At 44.6% G+C, this 22,445-nt stretch overlaps 1 protein-coding gene across 2 annotated transcripts; it reads left to right on the top strand.

Annotated features, from left to right (window-relative positions):
- The first annotated feature begins 1,755 nt into the window (after window positions 1–1,755).
- Window positions 1,756–20,710, top strand: slc6a5 (solute carrier family 6 member 5). Of its 2 annotated transcripts, XM_084013038.1 has the most exons (16): window positions 1,756–1,841; window positions 2,774–3,272; window positions 4,452–4,595; window positions 5,091–5,222; window positions 5,354–5,527; window positions 6,942–7,092; window positions 7,392–7,524; window positions 8,512–8,646; window positions 8,732–8,835; window positions 9,591–9,715; window positions 9,862–9,974; window positions 14,142–14,273; window positions 14,685–14,784; window positions 16,543–16,643; window positions 18,194–18,361; window positions 19,906–20,710. In XM_084013038.1, the coding sequence occupies exons 1-16, from the start codon at window positions 1,839–1,841 to the stop codon at window positions 20,059–20,061; spliced, it is 2,370 nt and encodes a 789-aa protein (XP_083869164.1). In that variant the 5' UTR covers window positions 1,756–1,838; the 3' UTR covers window positions 20,062–20,710. The 2 variants fall into 2 exon arrangements, with proteins under 2 accessions (XP_083869164.1, XP_083869163.1); XM_084013037.1 differs by lacking the exon at window positions 1,756–1,841 and having other exon boundaries at window positions 2,738–3,272.
- Window positions 20,711–22,445: the final 1,735 nt, after the last annotated feature.

The following is a 22,445-nucleotide window of genomic DNA, read 5'->3' as shown; positions in this document are numbered from 1 at the left end:
GAGATTTACAGGCGGGCCGACTGAGCCACCAACGAACCCGAGGGGAACCTGCCTTACGCTTTAATATCAAATCAAATATAACACTTTTATATGCTATTTTACTCATACAGGCCACCCTAGGCTTATTTGGCTGAGTGCATTAAAATATAGAATAACAAATATTTTTTACAATGAGAGTATAGTTCTTCAACGTGAGGCATTGCTTCTTCTGCCAATCCTCCAGGTATAGCCTATAATTATGTTTAGTTTATTAATATTAAAACAAATATAAATATAAATATGTAGGTCTATTTTTAATGTGTATATATAAATAATGAAAAAAGACACAATGGTGTTTTTTTTTAAATTATTATTATAATTATTATTATATGCTTTTTGATTGGCTTTATCGCCTAAACAACGTGGTTGCTAAGCAACGACGCGGTTAGTTTCCTCAGGTCTGAGATTAGCGTCCAATTTGGTGTCAGCCAATCAGAGGAGACGGCCTGGGCTATTTCGCTTTATTCAGCAAAAACGATTTCAATGTTGCTGGAACACGTTTGACACTTTTCATTTTCATTCAGTGTGTGTGTGTGTGTGTGTGTGTGTGTGTGTGTGTGTGTGTGTGTGTGTGTGTGTGTGTGTGTGTGTGTTAGAGATTGTGTGATAGAGGCCTTAACTGTTTATAATGAAGGTTTTTTTTTTTAAGTTCCCCTTAATTGATGAGAAACACGAGGCCGCGTGTCTCTGTTGAGTTGCGATGACTCCCATAATGCATGTGTGATCCGTGTGAAGGCTCACTTGGAGGATGGTATGCGCAATGCAGTCTTTTAGAATCTCTATGGCACCTTTTTTTTTCTTCCTCCCCTCTGCTGTCACTGCTTACAATCCAGGCTCTAGTGGTTCCTCCTGACACACGTGGTTTCAAACGAGGGGGAAAAAGAGGCCTCCTTTCTTGCGTAAGACTTTAACAAATGAGTAGCTTGACAAAGACCTCGCACGCCTTTTCTTTTTCTTTTTTTTTTACTTGATCAATGCTCCTATTGGTGACGCACGGAGGGACGTATGGAGCCCGGAGACGTGCGTAAAACACACCAAGTGGAAACAAACTATTTATAGTTCAGACCGATTATAACCTTCTATGTAACTTCTCCAATTTAAAAGTATCTTATAAACCTTCTTTAATATATATTAGCCTGCTATTTAAATAAACACGTGTCCAACGCTTCCTGTAGTTTCATCTGCAGGTTTTATGTTTATGCCTGAAAAGAACAAAGTTTTCTTTTTATTCCTCCCATGAACAGAGTATAACTGTACTGTAGCAGAGAAGCAAACATTGTTAGACCCTCATGCACTTTGATGCATTCCATCTAAAAGCCTGAACCTGGAAATCTTCATCCCAAACGAGCTGTGAGTGTGTGTGTGTGTGCGCGTCCGCGATTGCGCGTAAGCAAACCTACACATCCCTAGAGACAAGTGTATTAATCAGCTTGGGAAAGTGTCCGTCCTGGCGTTTTTTTTTTTTTTTGTATCACGCATGCCGTGCGTAGCCACAAACGCACGCAACACACGCACACGCCCCCCTCCCTGCCCCCCCACCGTCGTCTTGGCTCCGGTTGTCCCTTTAAAAATCCCGAATCCAAGGCCAATGATTTATCAAACTCCTATTATCAAGAAAATGTCACGCGAAGGGCACCTTGCGCTGCACTGACGCAAAGCCGCGCTCTTTCCCACGCAGCTCTAGAAAAGCTTTGCACTTGGTGCTTTGCGCGGCGACAGCCAAGTCCGCTTCCAGTCCGCTCCTCGTCTTTTACAGCTGTTTCCAAGCCTGCCAGCACATCTCTCTCTCCCTGCGAAACATGGTAAGTGTCCGGCAAGACCTTCTTCTCACTCTCACACCCGCACTTTAACGTTTAACGCACTGTTCTGAGCTGTTTTCATGTTAATTTGACACTTTTTTCAAAGCAGTTCTGCACGTCGCTGTTCTGTCGCGGAGCTGTCCGTGGTGCTGAAATGCAGCTTCGGCTCCACGTTGCAAACTTTTTTTCTTTTTTTCCACCTGATTCTCCCACGAAACCCCGAGTTTATCTTTTATTTTTTAAAAGCTTGAATTTGGAAGATTCATTTTAGCCAATTGTGCCACTTTTTTAATTATTATTTTATGTTTGAAGAGAAGCGATTACAAGCAGGTGCAGTTTTCTCTCTCACTAATTAACAAAACGACTAAGCATTAATCAACAGTTTTTTTTTTAATGAACCCACACACCACCCCCCTTTTTCTTCTTCTTCTTTTTTTTTAGAAACTGGATGCTTTTCCGGTTGCTTTCCCGCCCCCCCTCCCGTCAAAGCCCACATTTTCAGGGAGTCATTTGTAATTCCGCCGCCCCGGGTCCGCTCACTGCTGTAACGCCGGTGATCTTGCATGCCTGCCGGGGGGAGCGGACCCACCGAGGAGACCCGCAGCAGCTTGTCTATTGCCCATAAAAATCAGTGGATGTGTGTGGCTGAATGACATGAGGGGGAAATGGGGCGTAAAATTAAAGAATCTTGCAGAAAGCGAGAACTAGAGAGGCAAAGCAGCCCCCCTCCCTCCAACACACACACACACACACACACACACACACACACACACACACACACACACACACACACACACACTCTGTAGACTGTGATCTGAAACTATAGAGCAGCCAGAGCCAGAACATGCTGCAGAAAGGCGTCGCGCCGGGCTGCAGCTTCATGGTTCCCGCCGCTCTGCTGCCTCCCGTCCTCATCTGTCACTCCGATGTTTCAGGATTTCTCTGACCAGAGAGAAATGGCCAAACAGCCGGCGAGCGCCAGCGCTCCCACCGGCTACATCCCGACGCAGCAGCCCGACGGAGCTGCGGGATTTACAACAAACAAAGCAGACAACGCGGCTGCGTGCGCGCCGCCCACCCCTCACCACCACCACCACCACCACCCGGCGCCTCAGCCTCCCTGCAACGAAGGCAAAACTTTTTCTAACGCGGAGAATAAACCGGGAGAACTGGACAGCAACAAAGCGTATGGGACGTTTAAAAGCGCCGCGCCGGCGGCCCCCACCGGATCCGTGGCCGTCGCCAACGCGGCCTTCAGGAAGGATTCCGCCGGTTCGGCTCGCGGTGGGGGGTCCGCTCAGTACGGCGACCCGCTCCGGGCCACCGCGGAGCAGAACAACGCCGCGGGCAACTGGACGGCCATGAGCCAGACCACCATCGTACTGGGAACAGATGGGAACACGTCTGTCCAGCCCGGCGCCGTGGCGGGGGTAAGTCTGCTAAATGAACCGTTTCCTTTACGCGGAGCAGGTGCGGGGTTGGATGTGGCGCTGACTGGATTAACCTGCTGGGGGGGGGGGGGGTGCACAAAACGAACACCCCCAGGGAGCTCTTAGAGCAGAGCTATGAGAGCCGCATGTGTGATGAGTGAAAGGGGGGAACCCGGAGTCTGTGACGCTGAGCTGGAACCTTAAAAGGTGCTGAATCAGCAGCTTCACACACCCTTAAAGCTGCACGAGGCCAAAGCATAGAAAGTATCTTTATTTAAATACGTGATATGGTTAATCCACGTGGCGGAGCATTAAAATAGTGCAGCAGGCTATTAGGCCAACATGTGTAAAAGGTGATAGTTGCATGTAAAGGACATGGGTGGATCCTGATCCCTCTGCACCAATCTGATCCTTTCACCCCCCACCAAAAAAAAACTTTCAGACCCGCTTCTGTCAGCTAAATGTTCATAAAGCTGCATCATGTATGAATGAGTGATTTATTTTTACAGATATAAAACCCATTTCCGGTGATTAGTTCTGCCTGATTTTTGCTCACACTTAGAATGGAACCATTAATAATGAAGAGGACTCGGTTCTGCTCTCGCGGTGTTTTGGTTCTCCCCCCCACAGACACACTTGGTACGGCCCAGAAGCCCAGGTGTAATCCGGGTGATGGACACAACTCTGTTACACGAGACTGCGGATTGTTTCCTTCTCCCCGCGAGGGCATACCCCCCCCCCCCCCCCACACACACACACACACACGCTCCCTCACACATTCCCATGCATGCTTTTGTTTGTGTCTAAATATGATTTCTTTGCAGGATAATTGTGCGTTTTGTTCCTATTTGCTCATTTTTATTTTATTTTTAGTATTTTTTTATTCGTAATCTTTGCATCTTAGATTTCGGAGGTGCTTTGGTTCTAATAATGGGCCTGGAGGAGCTGCTGAAGAGGAGGTTGTGTTCAGGCTTGTCTTTGGAAATCTGCTGCTTTGAACGAAATATATAATATTTAGAGAGGAAAATGGTGGGAAAATAGATTTTTTTGTTGGTGGTTGCTGTTATTTTTAGGCCCAGTATTTATATTATTGTTATTATTTTTTTAATGGTTAAAGTTGGTGGGACAAAGTGAGTTTTTTTTTCTAGAATAAATGAATGTTTTGTTTCCACTTAGGGTGAAGATGATGATGATGATGGGGGAGATGAGAATAAGGCCAGAGGAAACTGGTCCAATAAAATGGATTTTATTCTGTCCATGGTTGGCTACGCGGTGGGACTGGGGAACGTGTGGAGGTTCCCTTACCTTGCCTTCCAAAATGGTGGAGGTAAGACTTCTGGCTCAAACTTAATTCCCGATACAAAACAATACAAAAAATAAAAAAACAGCACAGAAAAAGCCAATTTACCTTCGTTGTAAATCAGTTTTTAATTATTTTTAATGTGGTTTTTTTTAGATGTTTTATTTACTAAAATATATAAAATAAAATAAAAGCTTATTCGGGTAAGATTTTATCATTCTTTTTGTAAATATTTTCATTTAAAAAACGAAAAGAAGAAACAAAGAGCAGGGTAAATGCACTGAAATCATGTATTTACACCAGAAACAGCTGTGAAAGGTGTCACAGTTGAATTCATATTAATAGTAAAAATTACAGTCCATTAGCTTTGTCATAAAAGCTTATTATTTATTTGTGAGGATATATGTTCGATGCCATTTACATATAATTTCTGTTGTTTTTTATCCATTAATAAATGTAACTAATGAAACTGTGGGTTATTAGTGCATTATGAATCCAGAGCTGCTGTTTCATCCCCTGCAGGAGCCTTTTTGATCCCCTACCTGACAATGCTGGGCATCGCTGGCATCCCCATCTTTTTAATGGAGGTGTCCCTGGGCCAGTTTGCCAGCCAGGGGCCCGTGTCAGTGTGGAAATGCATCCCGGCGCTGCAAGGTAACCTGCCCCCCCCCTCCAACTCCCACCGAATGAACATTCAAAAATAAAACCTCATTGCTTATCATAATGAGTTCTCTACCTTTTTCTTAAGAGTAATTTATATATTTCGTCTCGTTTATTTATTTTAGGTTGCGGGATTGCCATGTTGATAATATCTGTCTTGATAGCCATATACTATAATATTATAATGTGCTGGACACTGTACTACCTGTTCGCTTCGTTGAAGGGCTCACTGCCATGGGCTAACTGTAGGAATGAGTGGAACACGGTGGAATGTAAGGACAAAGACATGCTGCTGTTAGGTAAGACACACACACTCACACACACACACACACACACACACACACACACACACACACACACACACACACACACACACACACCAAAGCACCTCTCTCCCCACAATGCGCAATGCGTCACGACTCCCTCAGCTGAGGTGTCCTGCGGTATAATGAATCGTGACCTGTGATCTCTGCGGAGCGCTCCATGAGTGTGTGACGCTGCAGGCCGGTGATGTGTGCGCGAGGGCCTCGGTGTGACGCAATACACGTAGAAACAAACGTTTAAAATCGTCTTTAATTCGTTTTCCCCACCTTTTTTTTTTTTTTTTTTACACGTGTGGTTATGTCAGGTGTTTTATCAATCCAAGCTGCAGCACACAGCTGAAGCAGTCTGCTTTTCTATTTATTTTTTTATTTTAATTAAACTGGAGATGAAATCGTGATGTCTCTGTGCGGGAAAATATGCGTAAATATCGAATAAGTATCGAATAAATATCGAAATCCCGTTCTTCTCCTGTAATATTCGCCTTTTTGTGTGATTGTGTGAATTCAGCAGAAAAACTGCTTGCTTGACAAATTTACTGTACCGGCTGAGCTGCTGCTGCTGCAGTGCTGCAGTGAGCCCGAGACTGACCCCTGCCGGCTGCTGCACGAACTACAGGCATCCCATACAGAGCTGCAAGGAAGGAGGGGAATAATAATACAGTAGAATTAAAGCAATAAGCAATAAAGTAATTAAGTGAAATCAAGGTTAGGATTAATAAAGTAATCGGGCAGCCTGTAATATATGAAGGCATCCAGATCAAATGTTGGAGTGGACAACATTATATGAACATCTATCTGATACAACAGCCCTGCAAAATACAAATATATAAGTACCATGATTACTGTAGTTTTAATTCATTTCCCCCCCATATTTGCGTGGCAAATGTTTTTTTTCAACCATAACTGTGGTGCTGTATTTTTTCAACCCCATTTATACAGAATTGTTTTGCAAAAGGTCGTATGCAGAGAGTTTTAGTAATGTTTTTTGTTCTTCTTGTTAGAAAAAAAATCCAAATGCATGTTTTCTGCATTGAAATGCATTAAAAGCAGGATTTTGCAGCTAGTTTGTCTTCACACTTTAATGTGTCTGCATGAAAAATTGTGCAGTCAGAAAAAAAACTGGTTTTCTTATCTAATCTTTCCCGGAGTATCTGGAATGAGGCACAGATTCAGAATAATCAATTCCGTTATTCACATGCGGCGATACATCAAAAAGAACAAAACATCTAAACGCCTCCTCCTCCTCCTCCTCCTCCTCCTCACAAACATCTGTTCGCTCCCACGCTGCCTGTTTTTTTTTTTGGCTGTGAACATCTGGGCGGACGGGAAGCTCCGTCCCAGTCTGCCATGTCTGTCCCGGTTGACGTGTGTTGGTTTGTGATTGGAACAGACACGTGCATCCTGCGGGACAGAAACATCACCTCCATCAAGAACTCCACCTTCTGTCTGTCCGCAAACACCGTGGGAAACCTGACCAAGCTGCTGAACATGACCGTGGACAGCAACAAGACCTACGTCAGCCCCAGCGAGGAGTACTTCAAGTGAGTGTGGCAGAAAAGACAAACGTACATGACCTTCATCGTAAAATCAGAGCATTTAACTTCTTTTTAAAGGGCTTTACAAACCCATGTTTCCAAGAGGACATGTACGTCTTTGATTTTAACGAGAAACTAGACTTTTACCTTCCAAACAGACCAATTCAACTTGTTCCAGTTACATTCGGTGAACGTGTACGACAGAATGAGGCAACCTTCTGCAACAGAGTGAAGATGAAGGAGTTGAAATATAATCCTGCAGCGCTGTTACTTCACTGAGATGTGTTTTTATTCTCTGCTTGCAGGTACAACGTGTTGCACATCTCGAAAGGAATCGAGTATCCGGGAGACATCCGCTGGCCTCTGGCAGGCTGCCTGATGCTGGCCTGGATCATCGTCTACTGCTCCTTAGCCAAAGGAATCAAATCATCCGGAAAGGTAACACCTCCTCTTCTGCTGTTTGCACCGTTTGGCCAGCGCCTTCCCTTCAAGAGATGGAAGTAGTAGTAGTGAGGAAATGTGGCCCACTTAAGAAGTGAGGCCTGCAGGTCCTATCAAGGGAATTCAGAGACTCTTGCTGTTCTGGATCGACCTCTCGGATAGTAAAAAAGAAAGTAGTCAGGAACTTTACAGGCCTGAAGTCCAGATCAAAAAGAGGGTCAGGGGTTAAAGATGGCCGCTGTCAGAAGTATCGGGGCATACTTTTCAATGGAATACATTTAAAGAAACTTGATTTAACTTATCCATCCATCCATCCATTTTCTACCGCTTATCCTGTATTCAGGGTCACGGGGGGGCTGGAGCCGATCCCAGCTGTCATTGGGCGAAGGCAGGGTACACCCTGGGCAGGACGCCAGTCTATCACAGGGCTGATTTAACTTATGTTACTTAAAATGTTATTACCACCAAAAAAAAGCCAACCCTTTGTTTGACTGCAGCCTGCCCACCATTCATATTACATATGTAAAGCAGTTTCTTGTCTCAGCACATTCAGATTGAACTCTTGTATAATGTCGCCCTCTGCTGGAGATAGATGTGACACACATATATCAATTAGTGTAGTTGGATTTAGTCTGTACCAATAGATTTGCATGTTTCGCCACAGAAAAGGCCACCTTTTACATTTTTCACATTTGCTTTGTCATCATGATCCCAACGTGGACGAGGTCGTCGCCGTGACAAGGATGACAGAAATGAGATTGTATGGAAGTTGCTGTTTGTTTTGATCAGCTGACATCCAGGGAATAATCCCCTTCATGTTGCCATGGAAACGTAACTTTTATAACACTCCTGGAAATGTCAGAAAGAGTCAAAACAATACAGCACACATTGCAAAAAGGGAGTAATAGAAACTGATATTTCCTCCTCCTCCTCCTCCTCCTCCTCCTCCTCCTCCTCCTCCTCCTCCTCCTCCTCCTCCACCAGGTGGTGTATTTCACAGCCACATTCCCCTACGTGGTGCTGGTCATCCTGCTGATCAGAGGGGTGACCCTCCCCGGAGCCTTCGACGGCATCCTCTACTTCATCACCCCAAAGTGGGAGAAGCTGAGTGATGCAAAGGTACGCGACGGCCGCACTTTAAATCCACCACGACGCCTCCGTTCCCTCCACTTACCTGCAGCTCCCCTCCCTCCCTCCCCCCCAGGTGTGGAAGGATGCAGCCACTCAGATCTTCTTCTCCCTGTCGGCTGCTTGGGGAGGCCTCATCACTCTCTCCTCCTACAACAAGTTCCACAATAACTGCTACAGGTAAACACACCAAAGGTAAACCATGCTTCTCACACGCACGTCCATCCGTCGCCCTCGACGTCTGTATCTGTGTGTCAGTAATAAATGTCACTCTCTCCAGCAGTTCAGTGTTTCTCTTATTCCTCTCGCCTAAAGCACACACACACACACACACACACACACACACACACACACACACACACACACACACACACACACACACACACACACACACACACACACACACACTCAAACATGAAGGCATTCTGATTGGAAACACCTGAACACACAAAGCATTTGGTCTCTTGTGGTAAATTCCGATTTTTTTCATTTGTTTTGACACATTTAAAGAAACTTTGTTGTAGTTTGTTGATGTTTATAGAATATATAGCAAATAATAATCAAATAAAACAAAAATACAAATACAATGTCAGAGCCATATTTAACAGCCCTGCATAAATATATACAATCATATGAATTAGCTGCAGTAGTTACATTACAAGGTGTGAGAATAACACTATTTTACATTATAAAGCACTACAACCCCCCCTTGTGGACACCTTCTGTAACAGCTTTTGGAGCCTTTTAGTTGCAACATGCATTCCTGCCACCAGATGGAGCCATTGCATCTCTTATTTGTGTCCTGTATGAAATAAAACCACATCATCATCTCACATATCACTTGTTATATGTAGCCTATGTTAAATATAACATTTCAGTCCCTAAAGCAGATATTTGCTTATAAATCTTCTGTTTCTCTTTCTTTCCCCCTACAGTGATACTATTATTGTGACATGTACAAACAGTGCCACCAGCATATTTGCTGGCTTTGTCATCTTCTCGGTCATTGGTTTCATGGCACATGAGTTGAAAGTGCCGATAGAGAAGGTGGCAGATGAAGGTAAGACGGCAGGCAGCAGCCGGCCGGAGCTGCTCACTGAAACACACCTGAATACATCTTATTTGTGTCCAATGTGTGAGTATGCAACCTTATTGGTGTGTGTGTGTGTGTGTGTGTGTGTGTGTGTGTGTGTGTGTGTGTGTCAGGTCCAGGCATAGCGTTCGTGGTGTATCCAGAGGCTCTGACCAGACTTCCCCTGTCTCCTTTCTGGGCAATCATCTTCTTCCTCATGCTCCTGACTCTTGGCCTGGATACCATGGTAACCACTGTTCCCTCTCACTCTGTGTGTGTGTGTGTGTGTGTGTGTGTGTGTGTGTCTATACTTATGTGGAGGATATTTTGTGGTTCTTTCATTTTTGTAAGTACCAGCTTTAAAAGTCGCAGTGAAATTGAAGTTGAGCATGTTTAACCTCCAGTGAAGCTGAATATTTGAGCGGTGTTCAACCACAGCAAGGATTTAATCTGTCGGTTCTGATTGGACCACGATAAAGAGGGCGGGCTTAGAGTTTGGTGCAATATGGAGCTAAGAAGTAGAACCGTGGCTCCACATTCCCTCGTAGCTAAACTTTACAGATTAATTGTTGGATCAATGTAAAATTATTGGGTGAAATTGGTACGACCTTATGTGAGCACACGTCATATTTTGTTGTATAGAAAGAAAAGAGGATTGGATTTTGATATAAAAATAGATTTATTTTATTTATTTATCTTTTTGGGGATATTGTTAAGGATTGATCTGATCTAAAAGGGTTAAATGTTAATTTCATCTCAACTTTAAAGACAAAATCTGTATATTCTATCGACTTTTAGAGCTAATGCTGCTAACGTTAGCTCCTTTCATTGGAGAAGAGAAGCTGGTTTGAGATCTGGCGTTAGCTTCCTCTGTCTGGTTGGTCCAGTGTCTTTTTTTATGAATATATGAATGAAAATCATTTAAATCCAGGATGAGATCAGCCCAATTTAGCACGGCGTCTGTTAGCCTTTTATTTGTGTGGTTAGCTGCCAAGCTAGCCACTAATAGTAGCTTGGAAGCTAACATTATACTTCCTGTGTCCAGTGGGTGTTTGTCAAGAAACAACATTAGCTCCTGTGCTAACGCTAACTGTTCATAAATACACAACGTCTTTTGAATGCAGATAATCTGTTTCCTAAAATAATCCTTTGGTCTCCACCAACACAAACGGTCTCTTTAGGAGCTCCATGTTGCACTTCCTGCAGCAGCTAGTTGCTAATGTGTTTGGTTCTGTTGTTTGATGCCAGGCCGATAGTTTAGGTTTTATCAGGAGATTTCTGTAAAAAAACACACACAAATAAAACCCAGCTGCCTGCTGCGATGAGAAGAAAGCACTGGGACTGAACCAAACATGAATGTGGAGTAGAATAATGGGCTAACAGATGCTAAACAGCTCAGTGGAGCTGCTCATAACTTTTTGTTGTTGTTAGGATTAAGGATGTAGGTTAATGGAAATGGCAGACCATCTAAGATTTTTTTGTTAAAGTAAGGGGCAGACAAAAAAATAAGAATGATATTCTTCTTTCTGCTCCTTTCCAATCATGAAATGCATTAATGTGACATATGTGATGTGGACTTTATATTGTAATGTGCATTTTGATAAAAGGAACAAATAAAGAAAATCAAATCAATATCAGAGGAAAACAGTCTCATCACCTCTTACAGCCTTTATGTCAGAAACAAGAGTTTAAAACACTCAACTTTGGCGAGCGGCATCCAGCGATGGATACAAACGCTGCACACGTTGACCCAATTAGCATAATCAGCAGCACACGCCACCCACCGAGCCCGATCCAGCTGAAGCTCTCCGGGTGCTCCAGCAGAGGGGGGTCTGTGTGATTGGAGTGAGTGAAATTAAGTTGACCTTAAAGTCAACAACACTGGAGTGAAGTTTAAATACAATGGAAGTATTTGTATATATGTACGTATGTGTTCTGCACTGTGTAGATTCAATAATAATAGGGAGATAAACCATTAGTGGAAATAATATAAAACTACTTTAGCCAGCTTTTGGTGTATTTAATTATACACATAATATTATATTGATATACGTATTTAAAGGTACAGTGGGTAGGATTTGGCAGCTTTATGAATATCATATTCCATCATAATTGATCCCTGGCACTTTGAATGACACTCAATGTCATTTTATGTACCAATTAATAATTCCATGCCCTTAATCTGTCTGATTCTTCATAAATAATTGCATTTAAAATTAAATCACCAGCTATTTGTGTGCTAAACTCCTACTGTTTCATCTCTAAATCCTTTTTCTTCTGAAAAATATTTTGAAAAACATCATTTTCTACACTTTTAAAGCTGCACTCATTCATATTTTTTATAATAACAAAGGGAATGTGCGATGTTTCTGCCGTGGTGACGAGCCCACGGTGAGTTATCGCCCCGCTCTGCCGTTTCCCTTCAGCTCTGCTGGGTGTTTTAGTGGCTGTCAGGTCATTCCTTCGCTTTTTTACTGCAAACGCTCCTCATCAACTTTGTTTTGGAACGGCCGTGGCTCAGGGGACCGTCCTTTAACTGCGAGGTTGGCGGTTCGATCCCCGGCTGCTCCCGTCCACATTACAAAGTGTCCTTGAGCGAGACGCTGAACGTCGCCCCGCGGATCTTTACAGCAGCAGCAGTAAAGTTTAAGTTTTGGGGTTGGGTTTTTTCCAGCACCCTGCAGGCTGCAGTCAGCTCTGATAAACCCACACTGCACTACCTGCAAGACAGGAAGTAGTTAGCAATTAGCTAATGAATAACATTTAGCAGCTAAAGTGCCTGATATTTGCCTCAGGGAACCTAATTGGACTAAAATTGGAGCCAATAAAAAAGCAAACACGACTACATTAATGAGAAATGTTGCTTCGTGTCTGCTGGGTTTGTAAATAAGCCATCTTTTAGCGAACATGTTTTTCATAATAACATCATGGCATTTGAATATTTTCTGCTTGGTTTGCTGCCCCAAACATAAGCCATTTATTTGTGGCTCCGCTGCACTTCAAGTGACACGACTCTGATTGTGTTTCTGCTCTGATTGACTTCGACTAATACTTCACTTCTCAGAGTTGTTTTTGTCTTTTTAAAGTCCAGAGCAGCTCCACATCCAAACAATGGCAGATAAAACACACACTCCTTTAAGTGCAGCGTGATGCTGCCGAGCCGAGCAGAGGAGCAGAGGGCACAGCGGTGCATTAAGACACAAGTCGACAGTAATAGTAATGATGATGTTGCTTGGCCGTGGCGGCGGCGGCGGCGGCTCCGGAGGGGAAGGGCTGGTGGCTTTGTTGTAGAGAAGCAGCTCGGCAGTAATAGGCTTGGGATGTTGACGGGGAAATGAGTTTTGGGAGCTCAGGAGGAGGAAGTGGAGGAGCGGAGAGAGAGACATGCACAAACTATACCGTCAATTTGCCTGTTTGTGTATTCATCCACCGCTGTCCTCTGGGTCCCGAGCCCATTTTAACCACCGTGTTGCATTCGCTAATGAAATCTGCTCCTCCTCCTCGGGACTAATGTTCTTTATTTGTTTTGGAAATAAATGAAATTATGGTAAAAAAAAAAAAAAAAAGGTGTTTATTGAATGAATCTGAGACGAAGCTGGCGCACGCCGCTGGATGCTGGATCCCGACAGCAGGTCTGAAAATGAGGCAAACCTGCTGACTGGAGGCTTTTTGCTGCAAACTGGGCTGAATGGACAGTTTTAAAGGAGTCATCACCTGGTTTTATACGTATCCAGCCCCCCTTGGATCGCTTTGGATCAATTCGTAAAACTTATTAGAAAAAAAAAAAAAAAAATTTAATCAAACATTGAGCTTGTTCTGACCCTTTTTCGTACCGCGATTTTATCACGCGAGATTACGCGCGAGGTTTTGACTGGTCCGGATGTGCATTGTATAATATGTAATGAGGCGCGCGTTGATTCGCCGCAGGAAGGACAGAGCCGGGGGGGCTTGCCTGCATGCAGACTCCAAAACATAATGGCGGCGCTTCGGCGATTTCAGGTAGCGGACGGGGCGGGGTTGGGTGGTGAAAGAGGGGTGGGCTTATGCAAGTAGCCGCCACGGTGACGTCACCGAAGGCGCAGAATCAAAATCTCGTGCTTTAGGAATGCACACCCTTGTGTGCTATTCCTGTTCAGAAAAAGAGCAGAAGCGAAAAAACGGCGCCACTTTCAAACTCCAGCCTTTCAGGCAAGTTTCAACTGAGGTCAAACACAGATATGCATGTTTTAACAAGAGAAATTGCGATTTCCAGGTGATGACTCCTTTAAGTCATTCTGAGACAGAAAACCCGTCTGCTGAAGAGATTAATTCCATAATTAAGCTTAACTGGTGATATCTTGCAGGTCAAATCAACTCGAATGTCTTGTATGTAATGAAATTAAACAATATTGTTCCTTGCCGTCTCCCTCCCCAGTTTGCCACCATTGAGACCATCGTAACCTCGGTGTCGGACGAGTTCCCCAAATACTTGAGGAAACACAAGCCCTTCTTCACCTGCATCTGCTGCATCTGCTTCTTCTTCCTGGGATTTCCCATGATCACAGAGGTACGACACAGCAAAACACACACATCCGTATGTACACACTGATGACACATCACCCTTCTCCTCCCCCTGCTGCGACTCTTCCTTTGAATAAGCCGACAGATTTTCAGCATGTAAAGCGGAGTCGCAGCCTTCAGAGGACAGGCTCAGTGAGTGGAACAAGGGAGGCTGAGTCTTATTAAAATCCCTCCAGACAGCTTCAGAGGGCGAACACCAGCCTGGAGCTGGATTCCTACATGTCATTTCTTTTGATCCGGGACAAGTCAGAGTCAAAGTTATGGACCAGACGAGGGGGGAGGGAGGGGTCTCACTGTAACACGAAGCCTTGTTGAATTGTTTGATTTTTGGTGTGTGTGTGTGTGTGTGTGTGTGTGTGTGTGTGTGTGTGTGTGTGTGTGTGTGTGTGTGTGGCAGAGTGGGATGTTCATGCTGCAGCTGGTGGACACATTCGCAGCCTCCTACTCCTTGGTCATCATTGCCATCTGCGAGCTGATGGGGATTTCCTACCTCTACGGTGAGTACAGCTGCTGCCGTCTTAAGACTGGAAGTCCCGCTAGTGGCCACTAGAGGGTGTGACGTTAGTTTTACATCCTGCAAGATGGAAATAAACAAAGATTGTTCTCGTTTCTCTGAGAGAAATTTTATCAGGGAAATCATAAAGATTCATAATATGTATATTGACTAACTTTCAATCATTATTAGAATTATTGTATTATTTGCAGGTAAAAAGTCCAATTAAAATACATCAAATATGATTCGATCACACGAAAAAAAAGAGGATTAATTCAATTCTGAACTAAAAACAATCTGGATGAAACACAGGAACTTCAAAAAACTTCATCTTCTGCTGACTTTGTTAACATGCAAAAGGTGCAGCCATGCTGTTCCAGTCGCGACCACTAGGGGTCTCTGTTGTAATGTATAACCCGCACAGATCAGGTGTGTGTCAGGGAGCTGTTCCCACAGCAGAGCAGACGTCTGCTGCATCAGTTCAGGTGACACGTTGGAATGATGTGTGACTCCGCCTCCTCATGTTACTGTTGTCATCAATGCAGGGAGGAATGGAGCATCTCTGGTCTGGAGGACAGAGACCTGCTCTCTCTATATGTCTCTCTCTCACTCCTACTGTCTGTCTGTGTGTCTGTGTGTGTGTGTGTGTGTGTGTGTGTGTGTGTGTGTGTGTGTCTCTCTCTATGTCTCTCTCTCATTCCTACTGTCTCTGTCTCTGTGTGTGTGTGCGTGTGTGCGTGTGTGTGTGTGTGTGTGTGTGTGTGTGTGTGTGTGTCTCTATGTCTCTCTCTCACTCCTACTGTCTCTGTGTGTGTGTGTGTGTGTGTGTGTGTCTCTATGTCTCTCTCTCTCTGTCTTACTGTCTCTTTATGTCTCTCTCCCTCTCTCTCTATATCTCTCTCTCTCCTACTGTCTCTCTCTCTCCTACTGTCTCTCTCTTTGTCTCTCTCTCTCTCCTACTGTCTGTCTGTGTGTCTGTGTGTGTGTGTGTGTGTGTGTGTGTGTGTGTGTGTGTCTCTCTATGTCTCTCTCTCATTCCTACTGTCTCTGTCTCTGTGTGTGTGTGCGTGTGTGCGTGTGTGTGTGTGTGTGTGTGTGTGTGTGTGTGTGTGTGTGTGTCTCTATGTCTCTCTCTCACTCCTACTGTCTCTCTGTGTGTGTGTGTGTGTGTGTGTGTGTGTGTGTGTGTGTGTCTCTATGTCTCTCTCTCTCTGTCTTACTGTCTCTTTATGTCTCTCTCCCTCTCTCTCTATATCTCTCTCTCTCCTACTGTCTCTCTCTCTCCTACTGTCTCTGTGTGTGTGTGTGTGTGTGTGTGTGTGTGTGTGTGTGTGTGTCTCTTTGTCTCTCACTCTCTCTATGTTTCTCTCTCACTCCTCCTGTCTCTCTCCATGTCTCTCTTTCTCTCTCTATGTCTCTTTCTTTCTGTCTCTCTCACTCTTTCTGTCTCTCTCTATCTCTCGCTCTCCCTGTCTCTCCCTCCCTCCCTCTCCCTCCCCCTCTCTCTCTCTCCCTCTCCCTCCCCCTCCCCCTCTCTCTCCCTCCCTCTCTCCCCCTCTCTCTCTATCTCTCGCTGTCCCTGTCTCCCTCCCCCTCTCTCTCCCTCCCTCTCTCTCTCCCTCCCTCCCTCCCTCCCTCTCCCCTCCCCTCCTCTCCCCTCCCCCCCTCTAGTCTTTTTTAATGGACCTTATTAAACCCTGGTCACTCTCTGTGTATCCTCCCTCTGACTTTCTGCCTCCCCCTTTTCTTTTTGTCTCTGCAGGTCTGCAGAGGTTTTGCGAGGACATAGAAATGATGATTGGTTTCCAGCCGAACCGATTCTGGAGAATCTGCTGGGCCTTTGTGACGCCGACCATTCTGACGGTTTGTTTCTCTTGCGCTCTCACAAAGACGAACAAGTCCATTTTATTGAGCCCAGTGTCCCAAATCACAAACTTGCCTCGGGGGGGCTTTAAAGTCTGTACGCCACGTGACACCGTCCGTCCTTGTCGACGCTCGCTTCGACCTAAAATGTTCCCATTTTTCGGCGTCCGCCTTTCAAGTTCATTGATTTGCAATTGGGAAGGAACAGAGGATAAATTGCTGCTGTTGCTCTAAAATTGAAAATAGTTTCCTCCTTCCAATTCCCGCCACGTCACCGAGGCCTCAACTTGTTTGTGTTGTTCAGAATAGTCGCTGTGATGTCAGTCCGGCCGCCGCCAAACAGAACACATGTTCATGTAAGACGGCCACTTATTGGTCGTATGCTGAATGTGTTTAATGCTAGTGTGGAGGGTTTAGCAGCATGGACAGCATAGGTGTAGCTAGCACCTAAATTGCACTCCTAATAAATATTGCACAGATAAATGCAATATAAAAATAACAGTTATGTTGTTTTTTAAAAGGAAGCCTGTGTTTGACAAGCTTAAACATGGTTAAAAAAACCCATAGACAGTACTTAAACTTCATATTTTAACAATGGAATCATGGTATGGTATGATCCACGTTCTGTCTCCCCCACCTGCCCGTTCACCCCCGTTATCCCTCATTATCTTTTAATTTTAAAACAATTTCATTTGTAGTTCTATTGTAGATTTACAGTCACAGTGATTTCCCCCAAAAGTCTGATGTTCTTCATCCACAAATGTGGGAATTATTGTCCAAAATAACTTTAAAATGTAGAGTTTTCTGTTCCTAGACTCTGCTGGCCAGCATTTGTTTTAGTATCTGTAATGGAAACCTCTGTAGCTCCGAGGTGATGATGATGAGAATTTCCTTCAGGGAGGCAAATCTATTTGTGTCTGCCTTCTTTTTGGTTGTTTTCATTGTCTTCCTTTTTTATTCTCATCCCTCTCGGCTGTAGAAACAAGCCCGACTTCTCTCTCCCAGCTCCATCTTTCTCTTGTTCTGCACATAAAGGAAGAAAGGAAGGTCTCATTTAGCCTGTCATCCATCCTGTTATTGATATGGACCAGTGGACTCTGGCTTTGTGTCCTGTCTGAAGTCCAGTGCAGTTAATTGGGAAGGAATCTACAGTTTGGTGCGGTCCACATCGGGCTCCACAAAGAGAATGTGGGCCACTATTTATAAGATTTACAGGCATTTTTTTTATTCCTACCGAGGAGGATTTAGATGTGAAGGATGTAGAAATCATTTAGTGATAAATGACCTGAAGTAATCAATCAAATATGCTTTCATAGTTTGGCTTCACGCCAGCTTTTGGATGAATTGGATTGATTAGCTGAAAGTTGCAGAATGTGCAAAACCAGTCCGTTTCTGATGGTCTGGGTTCAGAACTGGAGGTCCTCTTGGTCGCTTAGTGACCCTCGAAACATAAAACTGAGATGTTTCTGTGGCTGAAAATGTAAAAGGAAACGTGTGATTTAATTGTATTTCTTGAAGGTCACACATCTCTTTTCCCCTGGTCTGTGCAGGGCATCCTGGGCCTGAGTCTGTACCAGTGGAAGGTCATGACCTATGAGGACTACACCTACCCCAACTGGTCCATGGTCATGGGTTGGCTGATGGTCTTCTGCTCCGTAATCTGGATCCCCATCATGTTCTTCATTAAGATGTACCTCGCCCCTGGCACCTTCCGCGAGGTAAGGATCGAGACCGAGCCGTGACCAGACATCGTCACGTATGTTTTGGTCTGCTTTACACACACACACACACACACACACACACACACACACACACACACACACACACACACACACACACACACACACACAGGCTGTCTGAGAAATCAATAGTCTCACCCTTCCCTCATTAGCAGGGAGAGGCAGGCTGCTTGCTGAGTATTAATTTGGCCATTTTCTTCCTGGGACTCCGGCAGGTCCCTCTTTAAATACTCAAATTAATGGATGATGATGATCGCGTGTCTGTTCCCTCAGCAGCCTCAATCACAGGTCGTCCTCCAACTTCACATTTCCATCTCTTTCCTCTCGTTGGATGTCATGAATACAGAATCGTTGTTTCACTCGTCCATTAGGGTCCTCAACCGGTCCTAACTTGAGACCCACTTCTGATTGATTGGACCACCTTCCCCAAATAACTGAGAAAAAAACAGAACTTGACAAGAAAGGAGACATTATTGGGCTGAAAATGTGTGTTATGACCATAATAAATATTCACCCATTACTGCATGCCATTATGAACCCAAATGTAATGTATTCATAGTTCCTCACCACATGCTTTGGAGCTTTTAGTGGTGCAGGGTCCTCCGATCCAACAGGTTTTTAATCAAATTGTTTTTATTCATTTACCTGACAGAGAGACTTCTTTACTGGTTAGATTCAGTTACTGTTCCGTAGTGCAGATTTGATTTTCCTCACAAAAAATGATAAGAATTAAAATAAAACAGGATGAATTAGTATTCATTAAAACTACCCGTAGCATTATGTTAGGATTGAAAGCTCTACATTGGACAGACGTTAAGTACATTTAAGTGCCTCTCTTTCACTCTTCACTTCACATAAACAGTTTGAATGCAGAATTGTGGTATTAGTACTTTTACTATTAATAGTACACTATTAAATATGAAGGGAATTCACACTACTCGGTCAGTATCAGTAGCTGCAGTACGAGTGGTCATCAGTTAACCAGTGGGATACACACACACACACACACACACACACACACACACACACACACACACACACACACACACACACACACACACACACACACACACACACACACAGAGTGGTGGCATATACAGTATTATGAGTGTTCTGGCAGGAAACACAACACGGTGCTGTTCATGCGGAGGCTATCAGCTCCTGCTGGTGGACTCGAGGGAAGTGAAGGAAATGCATCCTGGATGATACCATCGCAACATTATCCAGCATCCAGCAGCCAAAGTGAACTGCAGTCAATGAGCCACGGTCCGCCTGCAGCAGACGACACGTTGGACTCCTTCAACCCCCCCATATTTATGGGAGTTGTTGTGCACAAACAAGCTGCATGTTTGGATGCTGTTTTTCAAACTAAAGGGGGCCTAATCACGTTCCTTTGCATTTTTTTACGTTTTTTTTATTGATTTCTTTTTTACAAGAGGCATTAAATCAGTTGCTTTAACAACCAAGGTATTGTTAGAGCTGACTTGATGTATCTGCTCTCCCCCCCCCCTCTCCTCTTGCAGCGTCTGAAGCTGGTCTGCTCCCCTCAGCCCGACTGGGGGCCCTTCCTGCTGAAACACCGCGGAGAACGCTACAAGAACATGATGGACCCTCTGGGGACCAACTCCCTGGGCCTCAAACTGCCGCCCAAGGACTTCCAGCTTGGCTCCTACCAGTAGCGGGCCGGGTCGGCACCACACCCACCAACCTCCAACCCCCCCCTCCTGCAAGGGGGCACAAGGACAGGGGAGGGGGAAGCTCCGCCTCTTCTTCTCCCATCAGTTCTTCACCCTCTTTGCTTCCTGTCTCCCTCCCTGTATCGTGGATGTGGAAAAAGCCCCGCCCCTTCCTTCTCTTCTCCTTCACCACTTCCTCTCTTCTCTCACGGAGGAGTGGCTGCCCAGGTGGGGTCTACTCCTCCACCGCTGCTGCTTCGTACTCGGTCCCCCCCCCCCCCCCCCCACACACACATGACCACTGATTACTTCAGAACCCTTCCCAGGGATCTTTATTCCAAGAGAAAATCGTGTCATAAAATGACACAGCTCAGACTGCACTTGCAATATTAGACTCTCCGTAGCTGCTCCCTATGGAGTTGTGTGTGTTAATGTGTGTGTGTGTGTGTGTGTGTGTGTGTGTGTGTGTGTGTGTGTGTGTGTGTGTGTGTGCGCCCTCATATTTGTGTGTAGAGATAATGAATCATCGTGGTACGAGCAGACACGGGAAACAAAAAAGAAAATTGAGCGTCAGAGAAGCGGCGGTTCAACGAGCTCAGCGTGGTGTTTTGTACCATCTGTGTATAAAATTTCCAGCAATAAAAATAATATCAACTGCCTCGGCAGAGGGAGGGGGGGAGGAAGGGAAAACCCTGGTGTCACATTTTGTTCCTATCCAGCAGTATATATATATATATATATATATATATATATATATATATATATATATAATATGTATATTCACACACTAGCTACTGCTCAGTCGCTCCTGCTTTGTCAAAAATAGATTACAAAATCTGCAATGTGTGCCTCCTACGGCCCGGTAGAGTAGCGGATGCATCCTGATTACCACTTTCAGCAGATCCACTCTGGCCTGTGTGACTCTGCAGTGCGATAGATAGAAGCTTGGGTCTATTTTTTTCCTCTCCTGTATCCGAGAGGCCATTTTTGCGATCCCCTCTCTATTCGTCTATTAAGTCGTATTCCTCCTCGTGTTCTCCTCTATCGTATTATCCGACCAGAGTCGTCTATCTCTCCTTTAGCAACGTGGCCATTTAACCCTTTTTAACTCTTCAAAAAACCGGACCTGATAGTCACATATATTTTAGACGGTGTATTTATCTCTGTGTGTGTCGTGAACTTGTCGAACCATCTGTGAAAACCATCTTAACAATGTTCATCACATCCGTAGAGTAAAATATATGAATCTATATAGAAATATACACAAATATATATACAGTTATACGTATATCCTCCAGCAGAGGCGAGAGGTAGCAAGACAGAGTGTGTGTGTGTGTGTGTGTGTGTGTGTCTTAACCCGCTAGCTGTGTAATATCTTGTACAAAGTGTACACTTCTTTAAAAAAAACAACTCTTCTTCAAGTAGTGTGTGTGTGTGTGTGTGTGTTGTTAGGATCAGCTGCTATGTGTGAGTAGATGAAGACTAGACTAGAAAAATGGCCTCCTTCTTTCCTGGAAGTGTACTTTGTCTCTTGTTGTTTGTGGTAGACCGCCGGAGACCTCTTTGCCATTTCACTAATGCCTCTCGCTTCTCCGTATGTCCTCGTGAAAACAGGGTCTCAGGTATACTCGAGTTTCCATCGGACTACTCCGGTAGTTGGGGAGGGGGGGATAGTAGCATTCAGTGCATAGGAAACAGAGAGCAGAGCCATCCTAATGCTAAACTGTAGTGGAAACAGTGTGGAACTATGACGCAACGGATCCGAATCCAAAATGCGACTTCTTGACGACCTCAGTGCAGCATCACTCGGCGTTGTGCTTGGTGTGGCGATGATTATACGGGACGTGCAAGTGTTTGCAGTGCTAAATCAAAAACATCTTGCTTTTAAAGTCATAGTTGGATGGAAATCTCATTTCGAAGGCCTCGTTAATCAACTTTAAATGTAATAATCCACATAAGCAGAAAACGAAAAAAGGCTCTCAGCGACCTTTCTGACCCCGTGGTCCGCAAGAATCAGTCAAATTAATGTCACCCAGAACAAATTGTCCCTTTTTGAAAGTTGTGATGTCAAGACGTCGTCGGCACAAACGAGCTGCTGGAAGAGCGTTTCCAAGGGGGCGTTTAAAGATGTAACACCGCAGCAGCCTGAGGGAGCGGCCCGGTGCGGCTCAGCAGGCGTCCCACCGGCTCTGCAGCCTCTTTTAACTGTGACATGACAGCCAGCCAACTTTTACTTTGTGGGATGCCGACCAATTACCTGCAAATATTTGACACCGTGTAGTCACCTAGAAGCAATTAGTCCTTCCCCAAGATTTGGCCGGTTGGATATATCTTTTCATGTTGACACAAAGTCACAATTTGCTTCTGTTGTTGCTGTTATCACTGCA

Source organism: Eutrigla gurnardus, assembly GCF_963514095.1.
Source record: "Eutrigla gurnardus genome assembly, chromosome: 1".
NCBI classification, from domain to species: domain Eukaryota; kingdom Metazoa; phylum Chordata; class Actinopteri; order Perciformes; family Triglidae; genus Eutrigla; species Eutrigla gurnardus.
This window is presented reverse-complemented; position numbering and strand designations above follow the sequence as displayed.

Excerpts from the sequence above, each read along its gene's own strand:
- slc6a5 (XM_084013037.1), top strand. The coding sequence starts at position 2,765 with ATGTTTCAGGATTTCTCTGACCAGAGAGAAATGGCCAAACAGCCGGCG. Across the intron at positions 14,274-14,684 it reads GATTTCCCATGATCACAGAG|AGTGGGATGTTCATGCTGCA; the intron begins GTACGACACAGC and ends TGTGTGTGGCAG. Across the intron at positions 14,785-16,542 it reads GGGGATTTCCTACCTCTACG|GTCTGCAGAGGTTTTGCGAG; the intron begins GTGAGTACAGCT and ends TTGTCTCTGCAG.